Below are 19,161 nucleotides of genomic sequence, written 5' to 3'. Positions count from 1 at the left end.
TGTTAAGTTTAGGTATTGGGTAGGGATGTAGAATAAGGTCATACAGAATAAAGCATTAATATGTGCTTAATTAATTCTAATAAATGGGTAATGTTCTAGTAATATGAATGCTAATAAGCAACTAGTTAAGAGACCCTAAAATAAAATTACCAGTGATACTCAAATCTGGCTCGCGAGATCCACTTTCCTGCAGAGTTTAGCTCCAACCCTGATCAAACTCACCTACCTGTGATTTTCTACTGATCCTGAAGACATTAATTAGCAGCTCAGGTGTGTTTGATCAGGGTTAGAGCTAAACTCTGCAGGAAAGTGGATCTCGCGAGCCAGATTTGAGGATCCCTGGTGTTACCATAATTTTCTGTACCAGTCTCATTAATGAACTAATAAAGTTAATAATGTTAATAAAATAAAATAAACAAAACATGCTAATTAAAAGCCACATTTTTATCATGGTAATCATTTTATTATTTTCTCATGAAATGTATGCCCTCACAAACCACTAGGTATGTGGTAAATCTGTGGAAATGTTACCCAAAAGTGTGCGAAAAGAATTCACAACACAATATTTTTATAAAGGCAGCTGTGATTTGTGATTCTGTCAGTGAATCCTGCAGTGCTGTCTCAGATATCTGGGAATAAAACAGCTAACAGCTCAAAAAAGATCTGCCAACTTCAGCTCAGAAAGAAACTGCAGCTAACCGCATCCTAAAACCACCCTGCCGCATTCAGAAACCTCCATGAATAAAATATTAATAAAAATGAAAGCGAGGCGCTGGGTCTGAGATGAGCGGCGCAGCACAAAACTGCTCAAGATTCCCTGTAAATAGTTGTTCTGTGTGGTGTGTTTGGAATGGAAAATTCCATCAAAATCTGTTACTAAGGAAAAGCGTACAAGGGAAACAGTACTTTACGAGAACAAGTTGGTTTGGTGCAACAAACGAGCACATGCTCAGACCTCCATACGTGAGCGTTTTAATGCATCATCAGGGTCAGAGAGGAATCTCAAAGCTATAAATCCACCAAAGGAAAAGGTTCCCATGAACTGGAGTCAAGTCCCCTGTTACTGTACATTTATCTGCATGATAAATATGTCAGGCTTTGATGTGGTTCTGATCTCTCAGAGCCACCGTACCTTAGCGTAACGGATCTGCAGGGCTCCCGTGTCCAGCTGTTTGAGCCGAGAGTCGTGGGTGGACACCAGGACCCCGTCTTTCCTCCACAGGATGGTGGGAGTCGGCGTGCCGGTGGCTTGGCATCCCAGGACCACCGTGCCGTCCACAGCCACGGTCTGGTTGGTGGGACCCTGGCGGACGATGGGTGGAGGTCTGTCTGAGATCACTGTGAGACAGAAACCAATCATTTTAGTATAGGAGTATAATAACAGTAACAAAATAATTGTATTATTTATTAATATCATGCTGAGTATTATTTATATTATCAATACCTAGACCATATTATTTTCTTTCATATTACTAAGTCTAGCTCTCTATTCTAATTCTATTTTGTCAATTTGTTTTCTTTTTTTTATTATTTATAATAAAGAATGACCCTCTAACACTAGCATTCCCTCTTCTTTTTCTATTCTATCTACTCTAAAAAAAACTAAATGTATAAAATAAATAATAAAATAAAATTAAATAAAATGCATGCATTCGGCTAAGCTTAAAAATATTTGGTGATATGAATCTAAATGATTTCTAAAGCCACTAAAATGCATTAAACAAAGTGAGAGACCGAAAGACAGGATGAGACAAAGAGGAAGAAAGTGAACGAGACAGAGTCTTAAAGTTGTCCCAGACCTACTAATATCATTATAATAACTATAATAAAACACTACAGTACTCCAAACCAAAATCCAAAATACATCCTTCCACATTTTCTAAGAGCCACAGAAGTGAGTGCGTGTACGGTCAGAGGTAAAGAGAACGAAGAACGCAAATAAAAATAAATGTAACCAAGGAAAAATAGCATGTGAGAGAGGAATGCCTGGCAGCAAATGAGCTGAGTACATGTTTTAAGAACGAGAGAGAGAGAGAAATAGAGATGGAATCCAATTTTTTTAACTGGAAGCAATTTTATAATCAGTCACCAGCAGTAGCAGAGTGAAGCCAAACTAGAGACGAGCAATTAATACCGGCAGCATTTCAGCAGCACTAAACCTCTCTCACACACACCGGCCTTCACCACCACACTAAAACACACCCAAACACAATCACCCCCCGCCGCGGCCTCCTCTCTCTCACAGCGGACCTGGCCCGTCTGATTGTAGTAAACGCTGCGATGTTTACGTCCATCTGATTGTGTTCGACCCCGCTAGAAGCATTACCACCATTTATACGGCTGCAATTTGCATAACCGCCACTACAGCGCGTTTTCAAAGCCCTACAACACTTTTGTAAGGGCCATCAAAGGGATGAATTATGTATCACATGACACGTTCGCTCAGGCACGGTTGTGTCCTCACGTCGCTGCTGTTGTAATTACTGAATCATCATGGTGCTGACCTGTAATTACGCTCCGTGCCTGCAATGAGAGCGAGGCCAGAGAGCAGACTGGCGCTAAAATAACTGTTATTATTCTTTCTTTACCTCACATTCGCTCTCTTTGTCTTGCTTTGGACGGCACTCAAAGGAGATTATGTTGGATGAGAGAGAACTGCCAAACTGTCACTATTCAGCTGAAGTGTCTTATTGACAATTTGAACATACGGAGTAATCAGTGTTGGAGTAATGTGTGTATTTTCTATAAAATATTGTTATTTGCACTTAATATGAATTTTAAATCTAAATTTTATGTCCAGCCACAAATATTTAAAATGTTTTGCCTTTATACAGTGCGTGTCGCATGCAAAAATGAATAGCACGAGCTGTAATGTCTATTTAGCCAACAAATGACTCTAATGAACTGATTCTTTTTAATGATTCAGTCAAAAGGATTCAAGTCTCAAACTCACTGCCGAGTCAGACTCTTTCGGTCAGCGAATCATTCAGGGTTACTCAGTTCAGTACTGACTGACTTCATCACTTACATTATTTCTGTAAGAATATTACAACAGCAAAATGTGATTAAGTAAAATGAATCGCATCCTGGTGGAAAAACACCTCTGAGATGCATTGTGCTACATGAAACTAATAGCAGCAATCTATGAATATTGATAGAAAATTCAATGTTTATCTTTATAATGCCCATCTAGAAAAGGTTACTATGTGTTTTACAAATAAATCCATAAGTAATATAATGAGTAAGGCATTTACAGTGCCAAAAAGTGCAATTAATACAGTATATTTCATAAAAAATTTAAATTACATTAAAAATAAAATAAAATTAACTTTTTGGGAGTAACTTCCCCTAAACCGAGTCGCAAAAATGTCTGCACATAAGCACTTTTGCGCTCACTGAGGCTTCATCTGTGTCGAGTGCATTCATCTCACCGTCTGTAACCTCCAGCAGGGCTTTGGTGATCACACTGCCAGCGATGTTCAGAGCCTGACAGCTGTAGTAGCCTCCATCCGAACGCTCCACCGCTGTGATGGTCAGATCGCCCGTCTGAGAGACAGAGAATCGACTGGAGGGAGGAGGAGGTTGAGAGGAGAACAGAAGGTTCTGGAGAGGGGGAAGAGGAAAAAGATTATGAATAGAGGTAGGATTTGATAACAAAAATATAAAAACAAACACTAATTACTGCAAGAATATTCAGTGAGCGAGAAATAAACATCTTGTCAGGACTTACTATTGGCACGGTGTGCCTGAATGAGTGTGTGATGAGTGACATTGATCAAACCAAGATGACTTGAGGTGTGTTAGAGGTGTGGAGTGGTACAGAGCCCATTAGATGTGTGTAAATGTGCAGATGGCCTCATAAATCCGACTGGCTTTAATGGGGATGAGTGCCATGCATTTTATATGTTACTGTAAAAGTGCGCTCAGGAAATGCATCTTCGTACCACAAGTGAAAAAACACAAACATTCTCACCTGACTGCCTTCTTTCTGCCAAAATATGGCAGGCTGAGGACTTCCTGTGGCTTCGCACTGAAAGGTCACAGTGCGGCCCATCCCGACCACTTGATTCCTGGGTCGCACCACGAACACAGGAGGAACTGCAGGAATACGAGTTAAACAAATCAATTACCAAAGATCAATTCATTTTGACTCTTAGTATGTAAAAAAAACAAAAACACACATTTACATTAATGCACTTACAGTGGAAGTCTAAGCAGACGTGCAGCGTTTATTTTCTAAAATATGTATTTGCATTTCATTAAATCATCTTTCTAACACCTGGTACCTAGTACCTGCTTTCTATTTGAAAATATTTTAAAAATGAAATTTATTCCTGCGATGCAAAGCTGAATTTTCAGCATCATTACTCTAGTCTTCAGTGTCACATGATCTTTTAGAAATCACTCTAATATACTGATTTGGTGTTCAAGAAACCTATTATCATCAATGTTGAGGAAAAAATAGCATTCTTTGACAAACAGTCAAAATAACAGCATTTATTTGTAAAAGATTTAAATAGAAATTGTAGCATCAATGTCTTTACTGTTTTTTAATCAATTTAATGCATCCTTGCTGAATAAATGCATTTTTTTCTTTCAAAAAACAGTATTTCTATTTTAGTATTTATATATAGTACATACATATAAACATTTTTAAATATCCAGTGTAAGTGCATTAATGTACACACAATTTTGTCAAAATTCTTTTCTATCTACGTCTGTGTCAACATTTCTATCTTAACATTTCTTTACACAATGCTATGAAATGACTTGGCGAGCATATTGTTCTTTTTCCTGTTGAAATATTTTTTATTAAAACAGGAAGTTGGGTCAATAATCTTTAGTTTACGTCACAGATTTGGCCGCGACATTCTTGTTTTATAGATCAATGCATTGGACAAATATCTGGACACGAGTCATTAATATTTTTGGTCCTAGAAGAGAAAGACTGTGAATTGTATTAGTGCATTTCAGCCTCTACAAGCAAGTCTCTCATTTTGATTTCAGGGGGTCTTTGACATCAGTCAAATTTCTTGCGTATACAATAAATACACTGGAGATTGACAGAGCTCAACCCTTCAGCGTCACATTAACGGCAGGCGATAAAAGGAGAGTCATACTGCAGTTTAATGGAAGCATGTGCAGGTATGCCGAAACATAAAAACAGATGTAGGTGTGATATAAAACCAGCATGACCGCCACGTCTGCTTCATTTGCATGGGCAAGGGCACAAAGCAATAAAATTTACATGGAGATGGGGGATAAATTTGGGCCATCTGTCCCGTGCTGACACTCTTTAATGGCACCGGCGTCATGTTGGTTGCAGGTTTTTCATGCATCTTAATAACAAACTCCGTCTTTGTGATTTCCGACGCGAACTCGACTTCAGCGTCCGTAACAGCACGGAGCCATTTCAGCTTGTAATAAGGATGAATATGTTCATAATATGTGACACAAAGTATGACCCCCTACGATGGCGAACGCCACATAGACCGCAGCACTAAACCAATCTTACACCTGTCAAATCACACACTGCCGTAATGCGTCCGGACGAATAAAGGAAGAATTTTCAACTAAGTGAGAATAAAATGTGGCGATTTTGACGTTACCTTGTACGCTCCGAGCGAGCATTAGTTTTACCCAGGCCTGCTGTGCTGTCACTGTTGCCGGTGACAACCCAGACAAGCGTGCTGATTGGTGGGAGGATGGAAGGTGGATGGATGGTGGTTCTGACAACTTCCTGTTGCTGTCAATGCAGCAAAAATGGTGACGGGTGACATTTGCAACTTACCAGACACAACTGAAAGAGGAAGGAAAAAAATAGAAGCACGATAAAACACAGATGTGATAGATGCGCAAATAAACCGCACATGACATGAAGCAAAAATGACAGCATATGCTTACAGAACAAAATCAGTGCAATGATGTATTTATGAGAATAAAACACAAAAACATAAGGTGTGGCAAGCACACACACGTTGTAAATATATCATGAGCTGAAATATATGGCAGAAACCAGACAAAGAAACAATTCTATCAGTCTTGAGTTGTGCGTGTGAGGTATGAATGAAGGTTTTATTCTTCTGGTCTGGCCAAAGATTTTATTATGTGGTCAATGTAACCTGGGGTCTGGCCCTTTAAAAGCTGCAGTGTGTCATTTTTTTCCCCAAATATGACATGAGTTTAGGGGCGTGACTATCTGTTTGTCTGAATACTGGCATACAATTATTTTAATACTTTCAAATTGTTTTATTATATTATTTGTTTCCGCTACACTCTTAAAAAGGTTCTTTATTGGCATAAATGGTTCCACAAAGAACCTTTAAAATTCATGGAAGCGTTCCATGGCAAAAAAGGTTCTTTATCGTGGAAAAGGGTTCTTTAGATTATTAAAATGTTCTTTACATTAAAAAAAATGTAGAGAAGTTGTTTTAGAACTGCTGGAAGGTGTAATGCATGGAAATTAAACACTCTAAAATTCTCAACATTTCAGCAGCAATTTTCCACAATTTGTTTAAAAATCCTCACTCTCACAATCAAAAGTTGAAAATGACATGAAATGGCATTCACAAAGCATCTGTAAAGTGACATATTTCCAAATTAAACCTACTATTTAGTTGGAATAAAGTAGGGTGAAAATGAAATTTTAATGAAAGATTATGCAAAGAAACAATAAACCAAGAGCACTTGTTAAGCAAGCTCAGTAAATAGGTCAAATTGAACTTTAAATGCAATAACTCGGGCCATTTGGAGTCGATCCTAGAGAGATGGACACAAATGAAGGGTGAGAAATGAGGGAAAGCGGAATATTTGAGAACAGCTGGGTAAAGAGAACTCGACTTGGCCGGGCCGTTTGCTCTTTTGGCAGTGTTAGCGGCTCCCACTCTACTTGGTTTCTATGGCCCATTAACGCAGCTACTCCTGGGACTCGCATGGCATTCTAGCACTTTCCTCAAATACATCAGTACTAATGACTAAATCGCCAGCTGAGAGAGGCCTCGTTTGTATCCAACATTATCTTTCGACTCTTATTCTAAATGACTTATCTCAGAGATTGTGTGTGTTTGTGTGCATTTGACTGTGTCTCAAATCCTAGTGAGCTGCTCACCAAGACTTGAATTGAACCAAATCTTGAATTGAATGAATCATTTGATGAATCGTTTGACTCTTCAAATGCATCTACGATGCCCAAAAGTAGGAAGCTCACAAAAGACATCCTCTAATAGAACTCATCATGTCGAATGTTTGAGGAATCTCATTTCTTGGCATCTGAAAAGCAGTGCTGTGCCAAAGACAAGTTTAGTAAAAAGCCACTTCACTGGACAGACTGATTATTGAAGCAGACGTGTTTATAAGTCTGGTTCCAATGTTGCTGGCCCACTAAACACACATGTAAAATAATAATTCAGCAATTTCTGTAAGCAGTAAAAACAAGTAAAAGCAAAAAGCAAAGCAGGGAAGGAGAGAGGAGGAGGAGGAAACTACTCAGGGGTGTCAGGACACAATGTGCACATTGTTCTCTAAAGAGTTGAGCCTTCAAGAGTGTGAAATTCACTCAAGGGAAGACTTAAAGTGAAAATGAAGAAACAAAATGAATACATCATAAGAAAAATGTGTGTGAAAAACAAAAGTAAATCAAAATCAAGTTAAACGTCAACTGAATAATTTCCAATCAAGTTTCCAAAAACCTAAGGAAGATGAAGATTTCACCCATTTTTTCACATTAAAATTTCATTTCCACCACCAAACACAACAAATCGTTTGAGATGTGGTGCAAATGACACTGTGGTGGGGATGACGCTTCAGAAAAATGACAGAAATAATCTTGTTTCACTCGCAGGATACAGAAAAAAAAAAGATTTTCCAACAGCTAGGAAAAAAATGGTAAGGAACATTCAAAATGATGCAGCATCCAGTCAGACAAAGCTACCTGACAAGCTGTCAAAGCAGCAAACGTTTGTCTGGAAACTAACAGCTGTGAATAAGCTGGTCGAAGCACACACACAATCTCCCGCCCACTGAGGGCATTCATGACTTCAAATTATAGATAAGTGGCTGCAGGATCAAAGCAGTTTGTCAAGCAGCGTGAGATGAGTGACAGCGTGTGTTTGTGTGTTCTTACCGTGGACGGTGAGGGTGGCGCTGGCCTCCGTCTTCCCCATCATGTTCTCCGCCTGACAGGTGTATGAACCGGCGTCTCCTGAGGTCAGCCTCTTCAGTTTGAGCGTGTGGTCCTCCCAGATCTCATGTCTGAGAAGATGACGATAAGATTCTTTCTTTCTGGGCATTTTCCATTCCTATTTTATTGTTCTTAATATAAACTAACCAGACGGCTTCTCACTCATACCTTCCCTTGGGAAGATCTCCGTCCTCTTTCCTCCAGCGGATGGTGGGCACGGGGTCTCCTTGAGCTTCACATCTGAACTCCACACTCTGGTCCACCAGAACAGACTGACTGCTCGGCTTTCGTAAGAAACTGGGCCTCTCTGCACACAAACACACAGCTTATTATGTAATACAGGTTTCCCTATGAGATATTCCCTTCTCTGATCTGATTGGCTATTTATGAACTTAACAGTGAACTATATACATACATCTATTTTTACTCGTTCTCATCTTTCTTCTTCATAACAGCTACTTTTAGTAGATTTCCTCAAACAAACAGTTCACCTTTGGTTTCTGCTTCAGCTTGAACTCTGACTTGTTGTTTTAGCCTAAACGTTCATGCAGCTAATCCTAAAGAAAGCTTCCTCTCTGAAATATTTATTAAGATTATATAACTTTGATGTTAGGATATGATAGAATCTGTTCAGATTAAGATGATCTAACCCACTGATATGAGGAAACAGCGCTACAGTTCCTTAAAAGCACATTTTCTGTATCACAGCAGTTCATTTATGTTTATCGATCACTTGTAATGTACCCATTGATTTTTATTTTTTTAGTCCATGTTGTGTTTATTACACTTTCCATTTATATTACTTCACATCTAATGTGGGCTAGGTACTGCTATCAGTGTTATTGTTAACTAAAACTATTAAAAATCATTTTTGATCATTTAAATAATGTTTAATAAATTAAAAAGAAATGATTAAACACTTAAAAACTCAAAATATAAAATAAATAATAATAATAAAATTACAAACGTTGCCTTGGCAACTTAGTGAAATAAATATGCTTAAGTTCAAAATGACAAAAAAAATATTTTAAAAATAAGTATAAACAGAAATATAAAAACAATAAATGAAAATTAAAAGCAAAACAAAATTACTACAACTTAAACTAAAATGAAAACTGAAAATTGTATAAATACATAGAATAAATTATATCACTGTATACAAATAATACTAAAATAACACTGATTCATTAAATGAAATTGAGTCATTCATGAAAATAGCTGATACATTTATGAAAATTAGAAATTAGTCTTTTAAGAGGAGTCAATTTTTATATAGTTTCTTCCATCTCACCTTAATACAGATTCTACTGTAAGTCAGTAATTCACAGGTTGCCATCTCAGAAAAGTATTAACATATCAATAATGGATCAACCAATGGCTTGAGTTGGGGGCGGGACTATCTGTTTGAATGACCAATGGCAATCATTTAGAAAAGCGTCACATGACACTTTAAATGAAATCTGCTGCGATTTCTGGAAGTGTTTTTGGAGGAATTACATTTCACTTCATTTCATACACTTGAGAATGACAGTAAACTTGACTTGACATAATATGGCTGGTGACTTTCTCCTATAATGTGTAAATATGCCAGCAGACATTGAATAATGAGGTTGACAGTGATGGAGAAGAGGACGGCTGTGTTGCAGGGATTAAGGAGGGAAGGTCAAAGGTCACATCTCTGATGTTGGGTAGTGTAAACTGATATGTTAAGGTGTTGGATGCCAGATGAATGTATATTTTTGTGTGTATGTGTGAATGAAGGGGTGTGTGAAGTGTGAGCTGGCATTTGTTTCACGGCAAACTGAGGATAATGGGTCCATGTCTCCTAAACAGGGCCAATGACACGCTGGAGTCTTCCTACAGCTAAGCACACAAACTCTAAACATCTGGACTTTCTCCTGCTCTGCTCAGAAACAAACAGTTCATAAGACGTGTGTGTGTGTTTAAGTGAATCCATCTGCATGCGTTTCCACAATCGAATGCACCAGAGGTTTGTGTGGGAACCTGATTATATAAACATATGTACGTCATGAAGAAGGCAGATCATGTGCCGGAGTATCTGAGAATCAGACATGTCATATATTGAAATGCATAAATTAAAGCAGAAATATATTGCAAACGTACCAAGAACGGTCAGCTCTGCGATCTCGCTCTCTCGTTCCCCCATCATGTTAGTTCCCACGCACACGTACTTCCCTGCATCCGTTTTTCTGGTGTTGGTGATCATCAGTTTTCCTCCTCGTATCTGTCAGAAAGAAAATATGAGAAGTCATAAATATGAGGATTAAATGTCAAAGGTCAAAACCTTTACACTATATATAGTGTGTGTGTGTGTGTGTGTGTGTGTGTGAGTGTGTGTACATTTGTGTAGTGGCTATTCAGCCGAGCTTATATTTTCCCAGGCATCTGATTTCAGGCCAAAGAGGCCCTTTTTTTCTTCTCAGGCAATTGTAAGGGCAGCTGGGGGTCCTCATTCACCTGAGCGGATCAAAATCACACACACACAACACATCTAACCCCTGCATCAGGGGACCACACGGCGAGAGTCAGTGAGGGGGAACAGAATGTGGCAGCTCTCCTGCGGCCCCCTACCTGCCTGCACTTACACAGGTCAACATGTGGGTTCACTTTATGGCAGATCATGTCATGTCTCATTGATTAGCATTCGCTGCAGTCATGAGTCCAGCGGTTGGATCTGACTGTGGTTAACGTGTGGAATGTGTAAACAGAATCTTAGTGATAAAGACCAGAGGCATCCGCTGTATATCCCATAATTTGCAAATTAGATGCAGATATTACACTTATGAGGTCATGTGCACAAATGCCACAAACAATCTTTACTCTCTTGCACTGAAATGTGATTTTACAGCTCAAAATTCACAATAAATGGATGAACAGAGAGATAAACAAAAATGAAGAAACAATGGATAGACAGAAACTAAGAAATTATGGATGGATGGATGGATGAATGGATGATAACTAATGAATAAAGATGGATGAATAGACAGAGATTAATGAAAAAAACGATAGATGGATGGATGGATGGATGGACAGACAGACAGATAGAAACTAACAAGGAAACTAAAGAAGAAATGGATGGCTGGATGGAAAATAACAAAGAAACTACAGAAGAAGATTGAAACTAATGAAGAAACTAACAAAGAAACAATGGATGGATAGGCAGAAACTCAAAGAAACAAAAGAAGAAACAATGGATGGATGGATAGAAACTAACAAAGAAACAATGGATGGATAGACAGAAACTCAAAGAAACAAAAGAAGAAACAATGGATGGATGGATAGAAACTAACAAAGAAACTAAGAAATAATGGATGGATGGATGGATGGAAACTAATGAAGAAAAATGGATGAATAGACATAAATTAACAAAGGAACTATGGATTGATGGATGGATGGACAGACATAAATTAACTAGAAGAAACTAAAGAAGAAATGGATGGATGGATGAAAACTAAGAAATTCCAAAAGAAACAATGGAAGAATGAATGGATGAATGGAAACTACTGAAGAAAAAAGGATGAATAGACAAATCAAATAAACGATGGATGGATGGATGGATAGAAACTAACAAAAAAACTAAAGAAGAAATAATGAATGGAAGGAAGGACGGATGGATAAATGGATGGATGGGTGGATGGAAACTAACAAAAACTACAGAAGAAACTATGGATGGATGGATGGATGACGCTGACAGAAACTAAAGATGAAATGATGGATGGATGGATGGATGGAAGGAAGGATGGATGGAAACTAAGAAAGACACTATCAAAGTAACAATGGATGATAGATAGACACTAAAGAACGAATAATAAAGTATCATTGAAGTGTACAGTCTCTCTCAGATTGCTTTTTACAGTCATTTACATTTAAAGAGCAAAAACATCTAAACGAATCCATCACCAGGTCTCACGGGACACCTTTGAGCACATTCTGAAGCATTCTTCAGTCCTGTCCCCTCTCCTAAATATTAATGGAGGAAAAGAGTCTTTAAACAAAGGAGAGGTCGAAGGGGAAGGAAGGAGGGCGAGTTTATTTAAGGCACCCTGTGGTGTTGGAGAGGGTTTGAAGTGTCATTATGTTACTGTTTGTTTGAGAGAGAGCTTAACGGCTGAAACGGCACAAGACTCGCAGACCAGACAAGGTCGGGTCAGACAGAGGAGTAAGTGTGTGTGTGTGTGCGCATTTGTAAGAACATACAGTGAAAAAAAGCTGAAACCAAAATAAAAGTGAGAATGTGCCTCAGGAAAACACTCGAGCTCCATTTCAAAGGATAGTGAGCTGCCTGTTGAAATGCATTGTGCTTTATCTGCTAAGGATACATGTGGTGTAAGGCATGAAACCTAAAAACTGTTGTCTAGATAGGAAACTTGCTAGGTTTCATAATGCAACTACCCAAACATCCCAAGCTCACACAGACACATATTTGGAGTTCCATCACAGCAGGATCGTTTCACTCTCGGTCCAGAGTCAATGAACCCTCCCTCGCTCCCTCTGTCCTCGTGTAACAGCAGGACGGCTGCTGAGGATGCGATCAATCTGAGCATTGGGAGATTGCTTTATTCGCATGCCTTTTGTCTTGTGTGGTTTGGCAGCGCTGCTTGAGCAGAAGTGCTCGTACAGAGCTCGCAGTGTGGAGTCATTCAGCAGGCCAGATAATCACACAAACTCTGAACAAAGCGCTGCGAAACAATACGGAGCGTCAGCTTCAGTGTGCCGCGCTGCTCCAGTTCATTTTCGAGCAGACTGCAGCAATTACTGCTGAAAAGCAATTAATGGCCAAATTGGAGAGCTTTAATTTAGAGATAACAGTGGAACGCAAAACAAATGAATAATGTTGATGCTCATTATTGTACGCAGAGCTGTAGCTGAGCCAATGTTCCAACGGATATCAGTTTATTGCGGTGAAATGCATTTTGTCACTAAACAAAAAAAGACAAATGATTCTTACAATAACACAAATATTTACACTATTTGCACATCTAAACACTCCCCCATTCTCATTCTCATAATGGTCGCTCTTACGTTTTGTTTTAAAAATTTAATAATTTTAAAAATGAAAATGATGTAATATATTATTTAAGTGTAAGGTAGTATTTGTTGTACTGGCTTTTTGTATTTTTATGCGTAGCTTTTGTGCGATGCTGCAATACGTGATAAAGGGTCTCTTTTCCATGTTAATCAGAGTTTTTGTCCAAACTAGCTGCGACGTGCAAAATTTCTATTTTAGAAACAGTTTCTATTTCTGTGACTTCGTGGCTATATGAAAGTGATCATCTCAGCTACTGATTATGTACTTTATTCAAAGTTAAACATGTCTAATGTGAGTTTAAATATTATTTTATGTGACCTTATAGCCATACTGAAAGCAACAATAGATCTTGAAAATAAATTAAAGCAAAGATATATGTTAAAACTCAGTGCGAACCAACAAATGCATTCCAGTCACTCAGTATGTACATTTCATAATGTTAAAAAGCTTTAATATTTATGAATTAGATTATAAGCTTATCAATTTTGTTGCGAGTAGAGAGATGTAGAGATGTTCCATAGAGAGCCCGCCCACACACACGCTTTTGATTGGCTGTGATATTTGATTCTGTCATGTTGCGTTGTCGTGTCGTGTTTGGTTTGGAATCTTTTTGTGTCACTTATAATTAGCACATGGTGTAAGAGTATATTTTGTATATACTTTGTTGTGTTTGTTGCTGTGGTGCTTTGTTCTGTCTGTGTGTGTGTGTGTGTGTGTGTGTCAGGTGTGTGTGTGTGTGTGTGTGTGTGTCACACACACACACACACACACAAACAACAACAAACTTGATCTAGTTTTGATTCAGTTTGATCATAATCAGCCCTATCGCATTCCAAAAACATCTTAGTTACACATACGCTGGAATGCAAAACAGATTCTTTCTTTGCCTTTTCAGCCAAAGTTAAGCACTAAATTTGTATTCTCAGAAACCCTGTCTACAGTTTGATTGAAAATAACAACCCCCAAACCACCTTTAGCTTTATTCCACACAAATACGCCACATAAGACAAAAGAAGCATGACTGATCCCGTTACTTAATTTCGCACACATTTAATTAGAAAAACCTAATTGGTGGCCCTGGTTTAAAGACTGGATTAAATCAGCAGAGAGCGAGTTTTCGCTGACAAAGGCAAACTTTCATTCCCACATGCATTTCCAATCAGATGAATGGGCTCCATTAATTTTTCCCTGCCAGAGTCGGATGTGACGCAGTTTAAACGCTCATCAGCAGAAGCCCTAATCGGCCTTCATTTGCTTGAAAAACGCAGCAGAAGCGATTGTTATCCACCTGCATTAAATAAGGGAACTTCTTTTTGCTGTGTCTCTTTTTATTAACATATAGCAGGTCTTCATCAGTAATGCTAAATTGGAAATTAGGAAGGGACCTGGTTTAATTTGCAAAAACAAGGCTGAAATGTGAAGCCCATCATTTTAATAAGGCACTTACACCAAGTCTTCCAAAAAAGTGTTATTTAAGCTGTAATTTTGTTTAAATCATCATGTTGTGGTTCTAGGTAGATAAACTTCTAGTATCCCAGAAATCCTGTCAGCTGACCTAAATGGTTTACTCTCAGGTCATCCAAGATATAGATGAGTTTGTTTCTTCATCTGAACAGATTTGGAGAAATTTAGCATTACAGTGCATCACTTGTTCACCAATGGATCCAATGCAGTGAATGGGTGCCGTCAGAATGAGATGTGATAAAAAACATCACAAAAATCCATAAGTAATCCAAAACACTCCCCTCCATCAATTAATGTCTTATGAAGTGAAAAGCTGCATGTTTGAAAGAAACAAATATATCAAGAAGTCTGTGTGCATTACTTGTGGATGTTTTTATCAGCTGTTTGGACTTGAGCAAGCGATATAATGCTTGATTTCTCCAAATCTGCTCTGATTTTCATTTTTGAGTGAACTATCCCTTTAACCAGCCAGTGTAAAATAAGGCTCTTCCCCCAGCTAGATGAGCACCAAACCAGTACTAACCAGTCTAGAAATCTGCTCATTTCACAGGAAACACTGTCTGATATCCTTACCGTTATCCTCTCGTCTCTGTCGTCTATGGTGACTCCATCTTTCTTCCAGGAGATGGTGGGTTCGGGGTGTCCGCGGGGCGGCTGGCACTCCATGACCGCTGGCTCACCCGCCGCCACCATCACGTCCACAGGGTTCTGTCTGAAATCATCTCGAAGAACTGGTGAAAAGACAGAAAGAAAAAGATATTAGAATCATGAACAGCATTTCTATCAGGAAACCATTCATGCTAATGTTTAGAAGAGAGGAATAACAAATTAGAAACCACCAGAGGAACATTTTTCTACTCTTGCCCAGCGCAAACCGCCTCTAATCTATTTCAAACATTCACCAATTAAACCTAAAACTTTTGTTTACAGTAGCTAAAAAGGCACAAAGGAGGGTTTGAAACATAAAGTGCTCTTCCTGCATGTAAGTGATATTAATGTAGGACACAAGTGAGCAGTGAAGAATGAACATTCATCTAAACCACTGCTCAAGTGCGCAATAACGTCTAATATCTGCTCACACAAACGCTCTATATTCGAGAGCCTAAGCATGTTAGTCAACCCTTCTGATGGATTCACTTAAAGCGTTCCCATTAATCCGAGACAGCATTCCTTTCAGTGTCATGTAGATACTGTACAGCAGCACATTAGATTAGTCCAATGCTTTAAATTATATACACATGACATAGGAAAAGTACATGTGCTCAAACATAGCAACTTGAAATGTTTTGTTTTCCAAAACCAAGTCAGCTGCCAACCTGTACAGCACTTTAAAGTCCATGTGAAATCAAAACGGACCATATTTGCTTCTGTAGTGTGCATTTCGGATGTTTTTGTGCACATTTTTTTACAAAGGAACATGTTCACTTTGGTAATCAATGGTGGCCAACATTATTAGAACAGTAGTATTTTTACCAATAAAAAAAATGCAAACAAAAATCTCACTGGATTATTAGAATTAATTGCAAAATTAATACAACATGTAAACTGATATTTCCTACTTGACACACTATAGCAAAAGACTTATATAATAACTGACTTAAAGCCATGTTTTTAGCTGGTGAAAATACTAGTCTTCTAATAATTAGTGTTCTAAGCACATATCAGTATTTCTCCCCTTTTTAATTTCAGATAAGTCTAAGTCGACAGAAACGCAAATGTCTTTTGGCTCTCACGCCCCTGAACGTGTTCCTGTCGGCACGATTAACCTCAGCGCTAGATCAAAGTGAGATGCTTAAGGTAACCTGAACTCCTGACTGCCTCCAAATTCCTTTAAGACTTTAAGCACTTAACTGGCCATATGATTCCAGTTTCTACTGCTTGTAATGTCAGAGCAGGTAAAAGTCCCCTTTTACCCCACTGAAAAGAGGCGATTCGCTCAAAGAAATGGAAATAATTTCTTCTCCTTCTCTCCTTTTCCATTATTTCTCTGTAACAATCTCTCAAGCATATCATTCCTTCCAGCCAAGGACTTCAACAGGCATCTCGTTTCCCCAACCGGCATAATTAGGCAGTCTATAGAGGAAATAGAGACACATGTACAGCAGGAGATCACTGGCCGGTGGAGAGAGAGATGAGGGTCAGTGTCTAATGTGAACTGGGTTTGCTGTCCGTGGATCAGCTCTGGGATTCTGATTTTCACACTGGACCAACAAACTTGGATTGAGTTTGCACAGTTGTGCGAAACCAACCCACGCTTGATTTGCACCCTGAGCTGAGAAACTTGATAACGTGCTCACTTTCTAACAGGGCCTTGTGGGGAAAGTTGTGTGTGTGTGTGTGTGTACATAAGTCAAGTTCTGAACATGTGTCTACAAAATGGGAATAAAGTCCTGGAAATGATATAAACCACTGAAGTGTGACAGAAAGAGTGATGGTAAGAGAGAGAGAAGCCAAACTCTTCACTTTAAAGTGACAGTTAACCCAAAATAAGTAATATAACCTTCTTTTGTCTGTGAAACACAAATGATACATTTTTGAAGAACATCTACATGAAGACTTGGATTATACTACACAAGTCATGATTTCTTTTATACTTTTAGGGTTTTTTGCATCATTAAAAGATTAAAAGCAACTATTAATTATAACTATATGAAAAAACTCTAATTATATGACTAATTTTAAAATATAGGACATACCAGTTTTGAATGAGCTGGATCTGAATTCTACTGATTCTAATACTACGCTCTTCACTGCCATCCAAATCCTCACATGGTCCTAAACATGGCTGTTCAGTTTCCAGAATCGTGCAGAACTTTATGCTTCACAGAAATTCGAAACAGATGTGGTAATGTAAAATTAAAATAAGATTTGCGTTGATATGCCTCCGACATTAATGAAATGAATATTTAATACCACACGCCGACTACAGAGGGATGATAGTACGAGCTCTGCTGGGCGGAAATGAAATGGATTTTGCTGAGCCACCACTGAGGGTTTGTGGAGTCTTCTACTGGAGCCATTGGGGAACTGGAGATTTGCTAAAAAAGCACTTCAAAAACCCAGAGCTGGCAAAGATGCGGGAAGATTTGTCAAAAACAGGATTGTGGGCCTTTTTCAACGGGAATCCACTCACCCTTGAAGAGAAACCATGGGGAATGATCGAAATACAGCAGTTAAATAAGCATAAATGTGTATCATAATCACCATATCTATATGCTTAGAAGCTTACTGAATATTATCATGCTGAATAGACTAGCATATGTTGCTTTTGGATGCTGGTTTGTCCACTCCAGACTACCCAATCACAGCTAGAATAGAATTACTGGCAGTTAAAAGTAGAAAAACTACTAGCAAGAACCTGGTTCTCCACTATCTTATCCAGCAAAACCAATGTGTTCAGCAAAAAGAAATATGTTCGTCAAAGTACTCAGGTTTGTAGGTTCCAAACCAAGGAGGATTCTGCTATAGGAACTGTGAACATCATCATGTTTCATCACTTCGTCCAAACAATCAATAACTTCTTGCATCTGTCCAATCGAGCATCACGTACAAGACGAAATGTCACCGGGACGAAATTACGAAATCGTGAGAATATTCCGAGAAAAAGAGCATGTACGTCAGGTTTGCGAGAACAATTCCACATGAACAATGTGCATATATGAACGCAATCGTTCCCAGATGTGAACCCACGGAACACTGCCGCACATTCCCTCTCCAGATCATCTGTCCACATGGTGCCTGCTAAACATAATACAAAAATGGAGGGATGACAAATTAGAGCAAGACCTCATTTAGAACGCTCTCCGCACCCTGGGTCGCCGTGCCATTGCAGGTCAGACTGAAGCTGGAGTTGTGCCAGCCGCTGGTTATCCAACACTCAAGACCACCCGCTAAAAGAAACAGTACTGAAGAATGGAGAACTGAACAAAACTACTATGGAACAGCAACAGTATCAGTATCAGGTACTTTAGATATACATCATGGTGATTTATAGAGATGCACCAGATTAAAATTCTACTGTAGCTGATGCATCGATAATCATTGTTATGGCTGATGAGCGATAAATGACCGATAATAAAATTCTATACTACTTTGAAATAAATAAATAGTAATAACAATAAATAAAACTAAAATAAAATTAATTGAATAACATACATTTTTATTATCGTTAATTCAATTGAATAAATTCTATATAAATTAAATAATAATTTAAAATATATTATAATAAATGACAAAAAAATGTAACAATTCAACATCAATTCAACGCATCTTACTAATGTAAAGTAAAAAAATTCATATTTTTAAGGTTTGCAATATTCTATTTAACAGCGTTATTAAACTGTTTCGTGTTTTTAATGATTACATTTAAGTGTGCTGTAAATGATGGCAAAGGTAATACCAAAATAATTTTTTTATCTTTCTTAATGGATTCTTCTGTTGTTCTTGCGGAAGATTCATCAGTGCGTAA

The 19,161-nt window shown here is 38.3% G+C and overlaps 1 protein-coding gene across 2 annotated transcripts in view; it reads right to left on the bottom strand.

Moving 5' to 3' along the window:
• Positions 1–19,161, bottom strand: part of LOC306851459 (roundabout homolog 1-like) — a 162,424-nt gene that overhangs the window by 34,609 nt on the left and 108,654 nt on the right. For both annotated transcript variants that reach the window (XM_079387705.1, XM_079387706.1), the window contains exons 3-9: positions 15,267–15,424; positions 10,304–10,424; positions 8,348–8,486; positions 8,123–8,250; positions 3,974–4,098; positions 3,432–3,603; positions 1,133–1,338 (exon numbers count right to left, since the gene is read on the bottom strand). In XM_079387705.1, the coding sequence (XP_079243831.1) occupies positions 1,133–1,338; positions 3,432–3,603; positions 3,974–4,098; positions 8,123–8,250; positions 8,348–8,486; positions 10,304–10,424; positions 15,267–15,424 (1,049 nt within the window). The remainder of the gene's footprint in view (positions 1–1,132; positions 1,339–3,431; positions 3,604–3,973; positions 4,099–8,122; positions 8,251–8,347; positions 8,487–10,303; positions 10,425–15,266; positions 15,425–19,161) is intronic.

The sequence above is a fragment of the Barbus barbus genome, assembly GCF_936440315.1.
Source record: "Barbus barbus genome assembly, chromosome: 31".
NCBI lineage: Eukaryota > Metazoa > Chordata > Actinopteri > Cypriniformes > Cyprinidae > Barbus > Barbus barbus.
Note: the sequence above shows the minus strand (reverse complement) of the source record. Positions and strands in the feature narration are given on the sequence as shown.